Source organism: Convolutriloba macropyga, chromosome 2, assembly GCF_964194025.1.
Source record: "Convolutriloba macropyga chromosome 2, txConMacr16.3, whole genome shotgun sequence".
Classification (NCBI taxonomy): Eukaryota; Metazoa; Xenacoelomorpha; order Acoela; family Convolutidae; genus Convolutriloba; species Convolutriloba macropyga.
Window position 1 is genome coordinate 27,698,443 of NC_134469.1, and position 17,500 is coordinate 27,715,942.

Sequence of the window (17,500 nt, forward strand, 5' to 3'; positions counted from 1 at the left end):
TATTTATACACGTGTATAGGAGTTGATTTCCCGCCCGCGTTGACTGACTACCCTTTAGGAGGGGAGGGGCCTTTTTTAAATCATAAATTAGAAAGAGAATCAATATAGTTATAATTGTAACTAACTTAGTTAGAATAGCTTAGTTATAATTAGAAACCCGTATAGTTAATCAATGTATACCATTGTTCATGCTTAACAAGTGTTGTTTGTCAAAGCATCGTTTGAGGAACGCAAACGTTAAAAATTTACTGATTCCTTGGAATACGCATTGCGCTCTTAGAGATTTTTGATTTGACTGCGTGAATTATATTAGAAATTTGTTTGTAGTGAAAATTATTTATGTGGGGAAATCTATCAGAAAAATATTGTACCCATGCACAAGCCCCCCCCCCCCTCTCTACCCCCTGCATGTAGACAATCCATTTCCTGACGTTTACAAGAATTAATTTGACCGATATCAATCCGATCAACCGGAAACTGATAACATTTTCATATGAATGACAAAATACTTTAGCCAAATAGTCTTTACCAGACATCAAAAAGTGCCACAAGATACCTTGTTTGTTCAAGCACATGCAAACATCTCGCAATTTTGTTCGAATGTTGGCGGTATCTCACTAAGTCGAGAATTCTATTAAGAAATTTGATCAATGTATTTCAAATTTAGTTTAATAGAGGAATGAACTCTTGAAATTAATCTCGGGGTTGTGTGCATACTTGCAAGTTCATTGAGCTCCCATTTCGACTGGGTTGTCTGGAACTGCTGTTCTGTCTCTTCAGCCTCCACTCGATGGCTGTCTGGGTTATAGAGGCAACTCTGGCCTTGAACTTCTCATCTGGCTCCCTTTTGGCCTCTTCGTCCTCCTCGTCTGAACTCTCCTCAAACCCCTGACAACCTTGCTCTTTCCACACATCACATTTCACGCGCATTTTCTTCACCATCTGGAACACAACTGGAATTCACCTCGGAACACTCCGGGGCAGGTGGTAGACTTTGTCAGTTAACCTTACCCACACAAAACTGGCCTTGATGGCCTGTGCGGGCAACTAATTGGGCATAATTAATTCCTGTCAGTATTGATACGAGTTATAAGAACAATAATTAACATCAAATGTTCATGCGTTTTGATCCCGAGAAACTAAAGGAAAACAAACGATATGATAGAAAATTACGTGATTGTGACCGAGAACTGGAACAATCATAAGCTTTGCGATAGAGGGCTGATCTGTATGTCTCCAAGAATTAATTGCGTTTTTGAATCTGTAAACAGCAGAATTCCTCGATTTGAGTTGTTCGGACTATAATTGATTGTACCTTCATTACACCATAGTACACCATGGTACCAAAAAGCTAAGGAAAAACAAAATTTGTGCTCATTAGGCATGATTTGTGCTCAGCTATCATCATATGAGTTAAGGGGTTCAATTTAAAACATTTAATTTTATCGGGCTGAAATATGATTAAACTGATAGCCTCTTTTACTGCTTGCGAAGTTGTTACGCTAGGAAATGTCAGATTTCAATGGAAAGAGTTGGAAAAACAACGCAACTTAAAAACATGATGAAGTGCACAGCATGCTTACAAACGTCACCTAAATAGTAAAGTCCTCGATCCGATCGATAAGATCGAGCTGCAGAGACCCCAAAATTAACAAACAAAAGCTACGTAAAAGATGGTCTAATAGGTCAAAAACCTCAATTAAACGCATCAGAGTGACCAACAGTTTTGTCTGGTGCTAGGAAACAGAGAGTCCCAGTACAGGGAAACATTTTTTTTAAATTCAGATTTTCGTCAATAAATATGGCAAAAAGATCATTTTGAAATCAAAAAGAGCGATAGATAGCTATCACTCTCCAAAAGCAGTATAGTTTGCTTTCTTCCCAAAAACAATGCTGAGAAAAAACACAACAGAAACCACTCAGAAAAGAGTTTAAAAAGAAACAAACCAATGTTGAAATTGTGTCAAAACAAAGCTGCAAATGAAAAAATTGAAAATTTAATATCATGATAAAAAGAAGCAAAGAGTAGATCGGAAAGCACTTAGCTACGAGGCATCTTACAGTATTTTAAGCGTTTGAAGAATTAAATTCTCATATTAATGATAATAACGCTGGTAAATGAAGTCCGCGATGTCACTGCAAAAAAATTCAGAAGTTCATTTAGCAGAAATCAGAATGCTTTACCTCGAACCGCACACTTGAAAAAACTGTGAATGAAATTGCAAAATTTGCGAATAAAAATGCGCTAAATAAAGTATTCGCTATCCTGCAAATACTAACAGCAGCCTATAGGAGCTAGTAAATTCCACAGATAATAACAAGCAAAATCAAATCACACATCCTATTCATGATTAGCTTTTAAGTCTGATCACATCAAACGTGTGTGGTGTTTTACTCACAATAACTTTAGTGCGCATCATGATTGACAGAATTATTCAAGTTTTTGTTAGAAATGGAACGAGACAGCAAAACAATAAAAACAAATTTAAGATCGGGCAAGATCTGTTGTGGGGTGCAATACAGTAACGGGAAACGCCGTTTTACCCAACCTGCCATTTTACCCAATACCACTTTACCCAGTGCCATTTTACCCAATACCAATTACCCAATGCCCTTTGATCTTTTCGTTTTAATTATCCGATTACAAATTAGCAGGCGCTATTACAAGGATGATTTAAAATATTTATGTGGACAATATAATCCTATGTTCGGTTGTGATAGTTTCATATAAAGTCCCTGGGCCATTTAATTATTTAGTCGGCTAAATAGTCGTTCTGGTAAATTTAGCAATAGGGTAATTTGGGTAAATTGGAATTGGGTAAAATGGCATTGGGTAAAATGTCCTGACACCATTTTTTGTGTACGTTTTGTACTCATCATTTTTGCACTAAATATTTTTTTGCACCAGTCATGTCCCTCAGGAAGTCATGCTATTGTATATGCTCTTCAATATTTTTTTTCAAGCTATAATTAGGGGTTACTATATTTTCTCTCTGACAGAAAACTTTGCATGCAAACAGGAGTAAACTTTGCCTGCTGATGTTTTTTGTTGGGAGTCGCATCTTGTACCCTGTTTCAACGCAACAATGCTAAGTGAGAAATAATCTATAGTAATATAAATACAAGGTGCCTTTCGCATTCTCTATCGCATTAGAAGTATTTATCCTTTGAGTCCTGTCAATAGCAGAAAAGAATCTGCCACTCGCTTTTGTCTCCCAGTCGCCTCCTAGGACATCAAGAAGTCCTCGGAGCCATTCTTATCTTTTGATCTTCCCAATAACAATAAGCAAAGAAAAAGCAACCTTTGATGTCCTTTCTTGCTTAGATGGGAAAACCGCCTGCCTATTTCACGCTACTATAATTAATACAATGCAAAATATATTCCTTATGGGCCATAAAGACATGGTGATATCCAAGATTTTTCGCTTGAAGGTAAGACGGTTTTTGTCACAAATACTGGACGAGCGAGAATAAATAATCCACCCGTCTGATCAAGGAATTAATAGCAAACGTGGGAGGAATCACTATTGTCATTTTCGGTGGTACATCTTCCAATGGTCACGCGGCGGTTCTTTTGTTCACGTGGACACAACCTGTCTTGTCAAAAGAGGGATAGATAGCTATCACTTTTCAAAGACAGTATTGTTTGCTTTCTTCCCAAAAACAATGCTGAGAAAAAACACAACAGAAACCACTCAGAAAAGAGTTTAAAAAGAAACAAACCAATGTTGAAATTGTGTCAAAACAAAGCTGCAAATGAAAAAATTGAAAATTTAATATCATGATAAAAAGAAGCAAAGAGTAGATCGGAAAGCACTTAGCTACGAGGCATCTTACAGTATTTTAAGCGTTTGAAGAATTAAATTCTCATATTAATGATAATAACGCTGGTAAATGAAGTCCGCGATGTCACTGCAAAAAAATTCAGAAGTTCATTTAGCAGAAATCAGAATGCTTTAACTCGAACCGCACACTTGAAAAAACTGTGAATGAAGTTGCAAAATTTGCGAATAAAAATGCGCTAAATAAAGTATTCGCTATCCTGCAAATACTAACAGCAGCCTATAGGAGCTAGTAAATTCCACAGATAATAACAAGTAAAATCAAATCACACATCCTATTCATGATTAGCTTTTAAGTCTGATCACATCAAACGTGTGTGGTGTTTTACTCACAATAACTTTAGTGCGCATCATGATTGACAGAATTATTCAAGTTTTTGTTAGAAATGGAACGAGACAGCAAAACAATAAAAACAAATTTAAGATCGGGCAAGATCTGTTGTGGGGTGCAATACAGTAACGGGAAACGCCATTTTACCCAACCTGCCATTTTACCCAATACCATTTTACCCAGTGCCATTTTACCCAATACCAATTACCCAATGCCCTTTGATCTTTTCGTTTTAATTATCCGATTACAAATTAGCAGGCGCTATTACAAGGATGATTTAAAATATTTATGTGGACAATATAATCCTATGTTCGGTTGTGATAGTTTCATATAAAGTCCCTGGGCCATTTAATTATTTAGTCGGCTAAATAGTCGTTCTGGTAAATTTAGCAATAGGGTAATTTGGGTAAATTGGAATTGGGTAAAATGGTATTGTGTAAAATGTCCTGACACCATTTTTTGTGTACGTTTTGTACTCATCATTTTTGCACTAAAAATTTTTTTGCACCAGTCATGTCCCTCAGGAAGTCATGCTTTTTTATATGCTCTTCAATATTTTTTTTTCAAGCTATAATTAGGGGTTACTATATTTTCTCTCTGACAGAAAACTTTGCATGCAAACAGGAGTTAACTTTGCCTGCTGATGTTTTTTGTTGGGAGTCGCATCTTGTACCCTGTTTCAACGCAACAATGCTAAATGAGAAATAATCTATAATAATATAAATACCAGGTGCCTTTCGCATTCTCTATCGCATTAGAAGTATTTATCCTTTGAGTCCTGTCAATAGCAGAAAAGAATCTGCCACTCGCTTTTGTCTCCCAGTCGCCTCCTAGGACATCAAGAAGTCCTCGGAGCCATTCTTATCTTTTGATCTTCCCAATAACAATAAGCAAAGAAAAAGCAACCTTTGATGTCCTTTCTTGCTTAGATGGGAAAACCGCCTACCTATTTCACGCTACTATAATTAATACAATGCAAAATATATTCCTTATGGGCCACAAAGACATGGTGATATCCAAGATTTTTCGCTTGAAGGTAAGACGGTTTTTGTCACAAATACTGGACGAGCGAGAATAAATAATCCACCCGTCTGATCAAGGAATTAATAGCAAACGTGGGAGGAATCACTATTGTCATTTTCGGTGGTACATCTTCCAATGGTCACGCGGCGGTTCTTTTGTTCACGTGGACACAACCTGTCTTGTCAAAAGAGGGATAGATAGCTATCACTTTTCAAAGACAGTATTGTTTGCTTTCTTCCCAAAAACAATGCTGAGAAAAAACACAACAGAAACCACTCAGAAAAGAGTTTAAAAAGAAACAAACCAATGTTGAAATTGTGTCAAAACAAAGCTGCAAATGAAAAAATTGAAAATTTAATATCATGATAAAAAGAAGCAAAGAGTAGATCGGAAAGCACTTAGCTACGAGGCATCTTACAGTATTTTAAGCGTTTGAAGAATTAAATTCTCATATTAATGATAATAACGCTGGTAAATGAAGTCCGCGATGTCACTGCAAAAAAATTCAGAAGTTCATTTAGCAGAAATCAGAATGCTTTACCTCGAACCGCACACTTGAAAAAACTGTGAATGAAATTGCAAAATTTGCGAATAAAAATGCGCTAAATAAAGTATTCGCTATCCTGCAAATACTAACAGCAGCCTATAGGAGCTATTAAATTCCACAGATAATAACAGGCAAAATCATATCATCAGTTACACATCCTATTCATGATTAGCTCTCAAGTCTGATCACATCAATCGTCTTTAAACGAGAAAGGTTGACTACTGAGAAGTAGTTTCCGTTTTTAAAGACATATTTCATATTGCATTTATTTACCATATTATTTGCGCAAAAAATGAGAACTAGAAAAAATTCTTAGATCAAGGTATATCGCGTGGATCTTCTAACAATTTTTGATTAATTCTGTTCCGCTGGTTACTTCCCATGATTGGACAAAACTGAGAAAGTGCTTCACAATGTGCCCTGTCTGTAAAGTGATAAGACCAGAACTTTGATTTATTTTTAAATCGAGTTTTTTTCATAATCTTCAAGCACACGGCCAACATATCACTGGTTGTGGTCTTTTCCTATCAGTTTGAAGGTTCGAATTAATCAGCCCGCACGTCCCAAAACAGTTTGTAATTGATCGAAACAAGAATTGAAAAAAATCAGGAGAATTTGGTATGTAGAAAGAGGGGGGGGGGATGTTTCAACACAACAATCTTTTTCAACGATCTGTTTCGAGATGTAAAATACATCTGAAGCAGAAAATGGGCAATCAAAGTCCACAGTCCAAATTTCCTGTTGAATGAAATACAACCAATAAAAAACTTTATTATCGAGGTCTTGCTTTTAACGCAGCAGTCTTTTATTTCTTAGCGTGGCCTACACAAATTGTCTGTTTTAGACAGCAATCAATATTCAAAGTAACACTATAGATAAGTAGATTACCTAAAAGTGATTCTCGGCTCTTCAATGATTGAAAGTATAATTACCGAAAGTAACAAACAAAACTGCAGAAAACAGGTTTATGTGTATATGTTGAATAAATTTTTGCAAATTATTTACGTCACAGATTTTTAAACAGCCCAAACTTATTTTTAAAATCCGGTTGGCTTTTATTTACATTAATTGAGTTCAGGTTGGCTTTGATTTACATTAATTGAGTCCTTTTTGATTAAAACTTTCGCAAATATGGGCCAATTTTGCAACTTCAACTTAGGATAATGACGAATAAAGGAAATGAAGTCGTGTTTGTGCATAAAAAATTGCAATCCGAAATCTATGAACGCATACGATGCTTTATTGAAGTTAAAAGGTTACCATTAATGGTTCGAAAGAAGAACTTCTCAAAAAATAGCCAAAAAATTAGATTTTAAATATTCTTTTTAGCCTTCAAAATTTTTCAGTTGGTTATAGAGGAAATTTAATTGTTCGAAAACCAATTGAGGGGTTCCCGCTTAAAATGTTGCTAAGAACTTTAACAAATCAATAGTTTTTTCTTTTTAATTTTGAGTGATTAATTTTGACACACACTTGCGACCAATAGCACCACTTGTCTTTCAAAATTTTGCAGCTTTTACAACAACGTTGAGATTGGACAACTAAATATAATCGATTCATTTTTTTAGTGCACTAGACTCAACGACTACCATATCCAATAAAGGTAAAAAAAAGTGGCAAACAAATTTTGTACAAACAATATAGGCAATCCACCAAAAATGTTACAATCAGACAAATGCCGAACAAGTTAACAATCACCGCAAATTTAAAAGATCGCTAGAAGGATAGTCACTGCTTGAACTTTGAGATTAACTGGAAAGACTAGATTAGCGAAAACGAACAAGAAACAGGTTAATTTAAAATTGGTTGCAATAACTTCAGTTTTGAATTTCAATTTTTGGGAACTTCAGTTTATATAATTACAAATACAAGATAGAGATATCAATGTGTTATTACGCCGCAAAACGTATCAGAAAACCAGCAAATGTGCTTGATTTTGTCAGTGTTTTTCAAGCGCCCATGTGTTACTTCTGAGCGAGCGTGGAAGAGAGTCACAGTAAAGTGAATTTTATTCAATCTTGTGAAAGTTTCAAAATATTCTTTAGATTTGTCCGCGATTTGTTTTTGAGCTATCATCGAACAAGAACTCCAAACAATGTGCCAATTCAGATGAAATAAAAGAAAACCGTATTGATTTTTTATTTAGAAAAAAGTTCTGTATTTTACTAATTGCGGATTGAAAAGATAAACTGCGAGTTCGAACGAACTCAAAACATGGTAATTAATAAAATTAAGCTTCTGAACTATGTCTTAGATCATTTTCAATAAAATTGATAACTCTAGTTGTAAGCTAACTGGATGCAAAAAGACCATGGAAAGTACTGCCCTATATAGTGGAAAACTTTGACGAGGTATTGCCACATTTGTCCACGATGTGGTCAAATCGGCCGAAAAGGCCAAATGGACGTTTCGCGGCGTAATGATGACAAATATGGAAAATAATCAAATGGCAACAATCTCGTCTAAGGCTTACTCTGGATCATAAGGGGTTTTCTTAGATATTGTCTTTTTCTTCTTTATAAACATGTAAGCAGCAAAGTCTGTCGTATCTCATTTTGGACAGGAGTGATATCTTCATGCGCGCTTCTGAACGAGGAGCTGAACGCACACAAAATTTTGAGCGAGATAAATTCTGGTGGTTCAGCCATGTCTTGCTGTTTTTACTAGCAAAAATAGTCCACGCGGAGATTTTCATACATCATTTGGAGTGATATATCTTCTTGGGAACCATATCCAAAAATCATTTTAGTTCCATACATGCCATACAAAAATCTCTTACGTGATCTTGCTATGGCTGCAAATGCGACATGACATTTTTGGATTCTTTGTGCATGCATACATCGCTTCATGTGGGACTGACCTACATGCCCTTATACGACCTGGGTTGGTTTTAGATTACCTGCCAGGCGATGACGAATATCCAACCCTCGAAGAATGAGAAGAGGCAGAATAGAAGTGGCACCAGGAGCACATGTCCCAACACATCAGCCTCGAAGGACATGCTGATGACGGAGAAGGCGATCGACGCATTCTGGCACCCTGTCTCGAAACCCACTGTCCGCTTCTGCTTCTGAGTCAGGCAGAACATGGCAGACAGTGCGTAGCCGAAACAGAAGCCTGCAAAGCATGAATATTCGAAATATTTATATTAAGAAAATATAACCAGATGGTTAAATATTTACTTGCTTTCCAATAAATTGCTTATTCTTAAATATCTGTAAAAATAAATAAAAAAATATTCGGAGATTTTAATTTGTCAGTTTAGTTCTCAGCATTAAAGGTAACAATAGATCGTGAAAGATCCTACCTGTCGTTTCAAAGGTTTTTATAAATGTTACATTGGTAATTGCTTTAATCGCATTAATTAAGAATGCGCAAAAACCTAGCTCCTGGTCAAAATCTTGTCAAGAAATTGATTGGTGACAAAGAGACCTGAAGTTTCCTGTCCTAAGATCTATGTTTGAACTTTTCTGCTGTCAATTTTTTCTTCATACCTTTCTTTCCTCTTTTGTTTTTAAAACTTCAACAACACAAATGCAAAAAAAATTGGCCATCGAGTACTGGAAAAAGTATTATAGATTGAGTGAAAGCTTTGGGATTCTTGTATTGAATCAAGAATAAATGAGTTCTGCTTGGACAATAAAATACTGGATTTTTCAATAATTAGGCATACACGAAAAAAAATTGATAAATAGATTTTCGAGGTCGTCGGTTATTCATTTATCATAACATTGATTATCAGCATTATGACTGAAAAAAACTGCAGTAGCGAGGAATGCTAAAATTGGGCGAAAAAATCTGCAGCGCCAATTCCCAAATTTCAAAATAAGCAAATAGCTTTATTAAATTTATTAAAATACAGAGGACTCAAAATGCACAATCAATTTATGTGCAACTGCGCCAACGTTTACCATCGATTTGTGTTTTTCCTGAGAAGATCACACTAATAGCAGGGATAAAGCAAATAGCGTGGTGCGGATATGGTCGAAGACGAGCATTCTTGCACTCAGAGACAAAAGTAAACGCTCAAATCGCAATTTAAGTAGTAAAGGGCGTGTTTTTAGTGCTAGCCTATTTTATGTTTGTTTGAAAATGATATGGATTCACTCTATATAGAGGGAATTTTAAATCGTTTAACTGTAGTAGCCAACTGTAAGAAAATACAGATAACAGTTTGCCAGTTTTTGACGAGGAACATTAGTTTCAGCTCCACAAGAAACTTGATCCTATAAAGTTGGAACTCACAATACGGAAAGTTTTCTCAAATGACTAGAGCCCAATTAATTTGAAAAGAAGGCGATCGACGCATTCTGGCACCCTGTCTCGAAACCCACTGTCCGCTTCTGCTTCTGAGTCAGGCAGAACATGGCAGACAGTGCGTAGCCGAAACAGAAGCCTGCAAAGCATGAATATTCGAAATATTTATATTAAGAAAATATAACCAGATGGTTAAATATTTACTTGCTTTCCAATAAATTGCTTATTCTTAAATATCTGTAAAAAAAAATAAAAAAATATTCGGAGATTTTAATTTGTCAGTTTAGTTCTCAGCATTAAAGGTAACAATAGATCGTGAAAGATCCTACCTGTCGTTTCAAAGGTTTTTATAAATGTTACATTGGTAATTGCTTTAATCGCATTAATTAAGAATACTCAAAAACCTAGCTCCTGGTCAAAATCTTGTCAGGAAATTGATTGGTGATGAAGAGACCTGAAGTTTCCTGTCCTAAGATCTATGTTTGAACTTTTCTGCTGTCAATTTTTTCTTCATACCTTTCTTTCCTCTTTTGTTTTTAAAACTTTAACAACACAAATGCAATAAAAATTGGCCATCGAGTACTGGAAAAAGTATTATAGATTGAGTGAAAGCTTTGGGATTCTTGTATTGAATCAAGAGTAAATGAGTTCTGCTTGGACAATAAAATACTGGATTTTTCAATAATTAGGCATACACGAAAAAAAATTGATAAATAGATTTTCGAGGTCGTCGGTTATTCATTTATCATAACATTGATTATCAGCATTATGACTGAAAAAAACTGCAATAGCGAGGAATGCTAAAATTGGGCGAAAAAATCTGCAGCGCCAATTCCCAAATTTCAAAAGAAGCAAATAGCTTTATTAAATTTATTAAAATACAGAGGACTCAAAATGCACAATCAATTTATGTGCAACTGCGCCAACGTTTACCATCGATTTGTGTTTTTCCTGAGAAGATCACACTAATAGCAGGGATAAAGCAAATAGCGTGGTGCGGATATGGTCGAAGACGAGCATTCTTGCACTCAGAGACAAAAGTAAACGCTCAAATCGCAATTTAAGTAGTAAAGGGCGTGTTTTTAGTGCTAGCCTATTTTATGTTTGTTTGAAAATGATATGGATTCACTCTATATAGAGGGAATTTTAAATCGTTTAACTGTAGTAGCCAACTGTAAGAAAATACAGATAACAGTTTGCCAGTTTTTGACGAGGAACATTAGTTTCAGCTCCACAAGAAACTTGATCCTATAAAGTTGGAACTCACAATACGGAAAGTTTTCTCAAATGACTAGAGCCCAATTAATTTGAAAAGATCACACGTGAAACTGACTGTAGTGTTTCTTGTTGTAGGTGAAAATTTGCAAGTTTCAATCTGGATTTTCTCCGTAATTTTATCCTGGCATCTTTCTACAAATTAGAGGATTTACAAAGTTTAATTTATTCTCACATAAAAAAATTCATGATGGATCATATCTAAAGATAGCGCAAAATTGCTTGTCGAACAAGAACAAGAATAAATTTTTTGAAACAAATTGTCAGATTTACTTGAAAAATATATGTTTTTCACACGAATGACAACCAATGGTGATAAAAATCTTTTTAGCATCGGCACAAAAATAGTACTATTGAAAACAAATACATTGTGCTGGCAATTTTCTATAATAACTTGCGAAAAACTCAATTTAGTATATTTCAAACAGATCTCTACCTTGTCAATTTTCAAATTTTTGAAATTCGATCTGAAAAAGCATATGACGAAAATAAAGATGAAAAATTCTTTTATATACAACAGAAATTTAAGAAATAAAACGCTTCAAGTCGCTTTTTGAGCAGTTGGAAACAAAAAAACTACTATTGAAAAAAGGTTTCTATTCTGTTTCCCCCCAGTGTGTTTTATCCCCCCAGTGTGTTTTACCCCTCCCCCCCCGTTACAATTTATATGTTGTTATATAACACGTTACTATGTAAGAAAGTAGCACGTGCGCCTGGGGGGCGTAAAAAGTATAAGCTCACTAAGCTGGGGGGAACAGAATAGATCCGAAAAAAGTTACAATTTTCAAATTTGTTTTAATTGAGCATTTTTGCCAATAGCAGATTTGATTTTTGAACAATCAATTGAGTTTTTATCAATTCTCGATTAGTCGAGTTGAAAGTCACCACAAGGCTTTCAGGCGTTCGCTCAGAGACTGAAAAGTCAAGTTTTTTGAAAAGTCAAGCTTTCTTAACAGGGGGATCTCTGCGCTATTGTAGAAAGCTAATTGTGGAAAGCAAAACACTTCATAGAGCAAAATTATTGGCGAATATAGTGATAAACTTAAGCTCCTTTTTTGCGGGTTCTTGTAAAAATGGTGAGAAGTGTCACCAATTTTTGAGAGGCTGTTGCAGGTGATAACCAAAGCAACTAAACTAACAAGCATATAGAAATATTAAATTTGACCGTTAGAAATGCTTTTCGGGGAGATAGTTGACAAAAAAATACAGCGAAATACATATTTTGGAGGAAACAATTTATCTAAGGGAACGGAGTGACATCTTATTTGTCTCAATTTTTTTCACGAGACCAGTTAGAGTTATTGATGATTCTTGTCCAATTTTGCAAAACCAGAAAAATTGCAGGGCAAGCATAAAACATTTCGGGACAAAATTTTGAGATTTTTGGAATAATGCCATGAAACATTCTTTTGGTTCAAGCAAAGGTTTAGAATTTCACTTACGTCTTTCTTAGTTTGTCCTTAATTTTTTCAAGCGTTGTCATCTCCCAAAACGCGAGGACATAAAAAAATTAGACCACAATGTTGATAATTTTTCGCTAGAGTTGAAAAAACCATGACTGCCTGCTTAGATCGCAAGAGATTTGTAAGAGCTTCCTAAGAAATTGAGCTAACGAAATGTTGATCATCAATTAATTTTATACTGATGGGTTTTATAAAACTTTTTTATAACTTACACTTTATATCTACAGAATTGTTGCCAAAGTTATAATGTGACACGGAGAGTGGGTTGGAAAAGTTTAAAAATATTAAACTACACGGTTCTAGCCCGTTCAAAGTTAATCAACAACTCGGTTTAGCCTTGGAGTTTGAGTTCTCGATGAGGCTAACAACAGAGCGGTGACATTGATTGTTCCGTTTTTCGCCAATTGAGGTTAAGGCCAGTTTCGCTCGTGGAATTTGTACTGGCGCTGATAAAGTCATTCATGAAAATCCTTGAAATCATATAAAAGCACCGAAGAAAGTTTTTCATGGCCTTTATTAAAAAAAGAAAGCTTTATATAGATTTATTTGCTGATGAGATTACCAAGAATTTTTTCACTTTGAATCTGTCGACTCACTTCAAAATGTCGAAAAAATCTTCCCAAATCTTCCCAAATGTCAAAAAAATCTTCCGGCTGCCACTATTATATTATTTAAACATTCAGCTATCTGTTTATTTTTTCTAAATTAACATACACTATGGTACCAGAGAGCTAATTACAGCTCAGTTTGTGCCTTTGTAGCATTGTTTTTTCAAATTAAATTTTACTTCCGCTAAAAAATGTTAAAATATTTATTCTAATGCTTTGTTGTCTTACTGATTAGCAAGCTGTTACGATAAAAAAATTTCATTTTTCATGTCTAAAGAACACAATCAACTCAGCTTAAAATAAAGATCTAGGGCGCAACGTTCACCCATCGTTTTCCACAAAATGTATCTCAAAACATTCATAATTGTGAAATATGGTCACAAACGAAGTTTTTGGAAGTGGGTTCAATTTTTTCTCGCCAAATTCCACTAAATGGCCAATTTGGGAATTTTGTAGATTTTAGTGACAAAATATGTACCTCAGATTCCGCATTTTAAAACTACGATATGCTTTAAGACATGCTCACATGCTCAATTGTGGCGATTATGTGACAAATTTTGTCACCATTTTCACAATCTTCAACTCTCGTTTTCCACAAAACACAAAGTGTAGAATATGGTGGCAAAATTTGTCACGATAATCCATAAAATAAGCCATTTTATGGAATTTGTGTTAATCTAGTTCAAGTTCCAAATTGTAGGGGCGCTAGTCTTTAATGTGAAACAAACATTTCCAAAAACAAACAAGTTCAAGGCATCTCCAGCAACGGAGAACTGAAGATGACCGAGGAACATACCTAATATGGGCATGGTGGCAGTTGCAATCCATATGGTGTAGCTGCTCATTTGCATAAGAGAGTAGTTCATGAAGAAGAAGAGGATCATCGAGATGACGATGGCCAGCATACCTGAGAAGCTGCCAGTCTTCGCCACCACCCCTCGCATATTGGGGTACTTCATCACGAACAGGTATCCGGCTGCCACTGGGATGAGGATGAGGAGGAGAGACAGCAGGATGGTGTGGTACGGGATTGACATTGCAGTACCTGCAAAGAATGTGGAAATAAAAAACGAAGAAAACAAAAATGAGAAAAAATGGAGACGGGTAGAAAAATTGTTGATAAATATGAAAAATAAATCAAAATCATTACCTCGCCATTGCCCGAAAAGGCAAATTTCAATAAACTCATTTTGTGCAAATTAAACCCTTTTGAGCATGTAATTATTCTACAACTTTATTGCCCGAATTTAACTACTAAATTCATGGAGCCAACATCAAAGACTTAATTGTTCTATAAATAGTGCTATGGGTGTAAAATAGTGCAAAAAGGGAAGCTATAAGATCTTGCAAGACAGAGCTAATCATGTAAGATTCTTGCAAGATTACCTTCTTTTGGAAGAATCTCGCCATCAGGATAAAAAATCAAAACGTGCAAAAATGAGGCAACAATGTTACTTGACTACACTATCCCATAGAAAAACAAGTTTGTTTCCTAGATGAAGTTTAACCAATATTATACTAAAACTTCATTTCAGAAGACAGATGCCTTTGAAAATTTCAGACATACGAACAAAATTCTTTCAACTAAATTAGGTAAGGATTTTGAGCTAAGCACAAACGTCTTCGACGAAACTGTCAACTTCATCTTCTTTTAAACAGAAAGTGGTTTTCACAACCTCAGCAGGATTCTTATCGAAAAATTGACAGACATTTTAAGTCTTACCTAAAAAAAACTTCTTTCAACTATATTGGGTAGACAAAATCAGATACTCCAAAAAAAATTACCCGACGAATAAATTAAAATTATTTTCTCTTAAAACCAAAAGTGGTTTTCCCGAGAAAGAAAAGACATAAGGAAAAAACTGTAGAAAAAAGCAAAAAAAAAGAAAAGGAAAATTTTTATGATGCATCTTTTCATTTTTCTTTAAATTCAATTCTTAATCTTGCCGAAAATTTGTTTCAACGCCATAGGATAGGACTTAAGAGAGCGCATTTTATCGGCATATGTTTTGGTTACAACGTAGGATAGGTCACTTTTGGCTTTTCTTGGTCGCTTATTACCTAGCTTTCTAGGGTAATTTTCCAAAAAAATCTTGCAAGATCTAGCAAGAAAATGTTAATTTTCTAAGAATCTTGCAAGATTTAACAATATCCTGTAAGATTCTTGCACGAATCTTGCTAGATCTTACAAGATTAACTTTTGTTTTTGACTCGGGTCTTCTTAATTCAAAAATAGTATCGAGAGGAACAAATCTGAAAACAATCACTGATTAGGCTTTTTTTCATTTCGGCAATTACATACTGTATCCGCGTGAAGGTGGTCATTTTCAGCAAATTTGACCCTTTGACCCAAATTCACTTGGTTTAACTAGTATACACAAACGCTTTCCAAATCTCATCTTAAAACATGGGTCATGAAAAGACGAGGCAAAATTGAGTATGCATATTCAATTTTTTTGAAAATTGGCAAAAATGTGTGAAAAAAGAATGTTTTGGAAAAGCTTAAAACCAAGAAAGTAATGCGTCAAATTGACTGCTCATACCTGTATTAACAGAGACTGACTCATAAAAAAAGAAAATGTAGAGACACAATTTAGTTTTAAGTTCTCATCTTCAGTTTCTTGAGAAAATGGATTACTTACAAAAGTAAAATCTGAAGATGGGTGGCTGTAACGGCAGAAGTTCTCATAAAATATCTAGTTTATTTGCACCACATTGACCTCAAAAAATTGAAGAACTCATCATATGTCAAAAAGGATGAAAAATATGCATAAAAACTTGACTCACGAATTTTCCGTGTAGGGGTCAATTTGCAATTCCTGGTGTTTTTGTACTTATCTGCGCTTTATTAATGAATTTTGTTTCTAATTTTTTGGTTAAAAAACTGCCTTTTAGTAGTTTAAAGTATATTTTGTAATTTATTTATTTTGATCTTTCTCTTTTTTCGTATCTTTGCTGCCAAATATTTGAATGTTTGATATGAAAAAAAATCGCTGTATCTCTCACTGTCGCAGTCCAATTTAATTTTTCACGTGCGTCATATTTAAACACCGGGATCGCGAGCTAAATTGGGTGGGATAGAATTGATTGCAAGATCTCATCAGGAACTGGAGTCGGGTCTGAGGCCGGCCTTTTTAAAAAAAATATCTGATAGTTATATATATATATATATATATATATATATATATATATATATATATATATATATATATTACCGGACGTAGTGCTCAAGGCACTGAACGCGTAATAAACTTCCAAAAATTGCACTGAAAAAAAGTGGCTTTAAAACCTCCGATTCACAAGAAATTGCAGGGGACAAAAAAATGGGGTAGTGAAAAAAACAAATTTAGAAAACTGAACGTCTTACTATTCACCATGTCCTTTCATTTAAAGGAATCAGTTTTTTAGCACAATTTACAGAAATAATTGCAACATGAACACAGTGTTTCACCTATATGAACTGTTCAATATAAATGAACGATAAAAGTCACTTTTAAAAGGATTAAAAAATTCGAATGGAGAAAACAAGTCATGAATTGGGGTTTAAGACAAGCCGGAACAGCCCATGCAATTAATGTACATTGAACAGAAAAGGAATGAAAACTTGAATTGAAGTTAATGTGGAAATTCTTTATTAACAGTTTTTGTAAGGGAACGTCTACAAGAAACAACTCTTTTGCAATTGTCATAATTGCAGAGGAAATTGTACAATTCTACAAAAATTACTACTGCGAATACCTACAGGGCAGCATCAGCTGTAAATCTATACAAACAACAATAACAACAAAAACAACATTTTGCTTCATAATTATCAGCTATATTATATTTCGTTCTTTTTATGATAACAAAAAGAAAAGTAGTATTATTCCGGTTACGATCTGATGACCAGAAGGTTTTTTAAGCGTTCTCCTGATTTTATTTCACATTTTTCACATACATTTTTTATTAAAAATGTTAACTTGAAAATTATAAAATTCTGTTGGTATAAAATTTATAAACGGACAAATCTGACTAATCATTGGAATCGGGATGGGACATGGTTTGAGCTTGTAGCGGAATTTAGTTTACAAACCTTTCGTCCAGTTTCTCGTGTACAGCCACAGATTTGAGGGCATCATTCCGAAAGCCATCAAAGTGGAAAGGGTTGTCATAGT

General features: G+C 34.8%; 1 protein-coding gene across 1 annotated transcript in view; it reads right to left on the minus strand.

Annotated features, from left to right (window-relative positions):
• Positions 1-693: 693 nt before the first annotated feature.
• The window catches only part of LOC142334872 (hepatic sodium/bile acid cotransporter-like), a 66,363-nt gene continuing 49,556 nt past the window's right edge, over positions 694-17,500 (minus strand). Inside the window, exons 2-5 of the mRNA XM_075383198.1 lie at positions 17,419-17,500; positions 14,143-14,391; positions 8,643-8,860; positions 694-942 (exon numbers count right to left, since the gene is read on the minus strand). The exon at positions 17,419-17,500 is cut by the window's right edge and continues 1,284 nt beyond it. Coding sequence (XP_075239313.1) covers positions 694-942; positions 8,643-8,860; positions 14,143-14,391; positions 17,419-17,500 — 798 coding nt within the window. The remainder of the gene's footprint in view (positions 943-8,642; positions 8,861-14,142; positions 14,392-17,418) is intronic.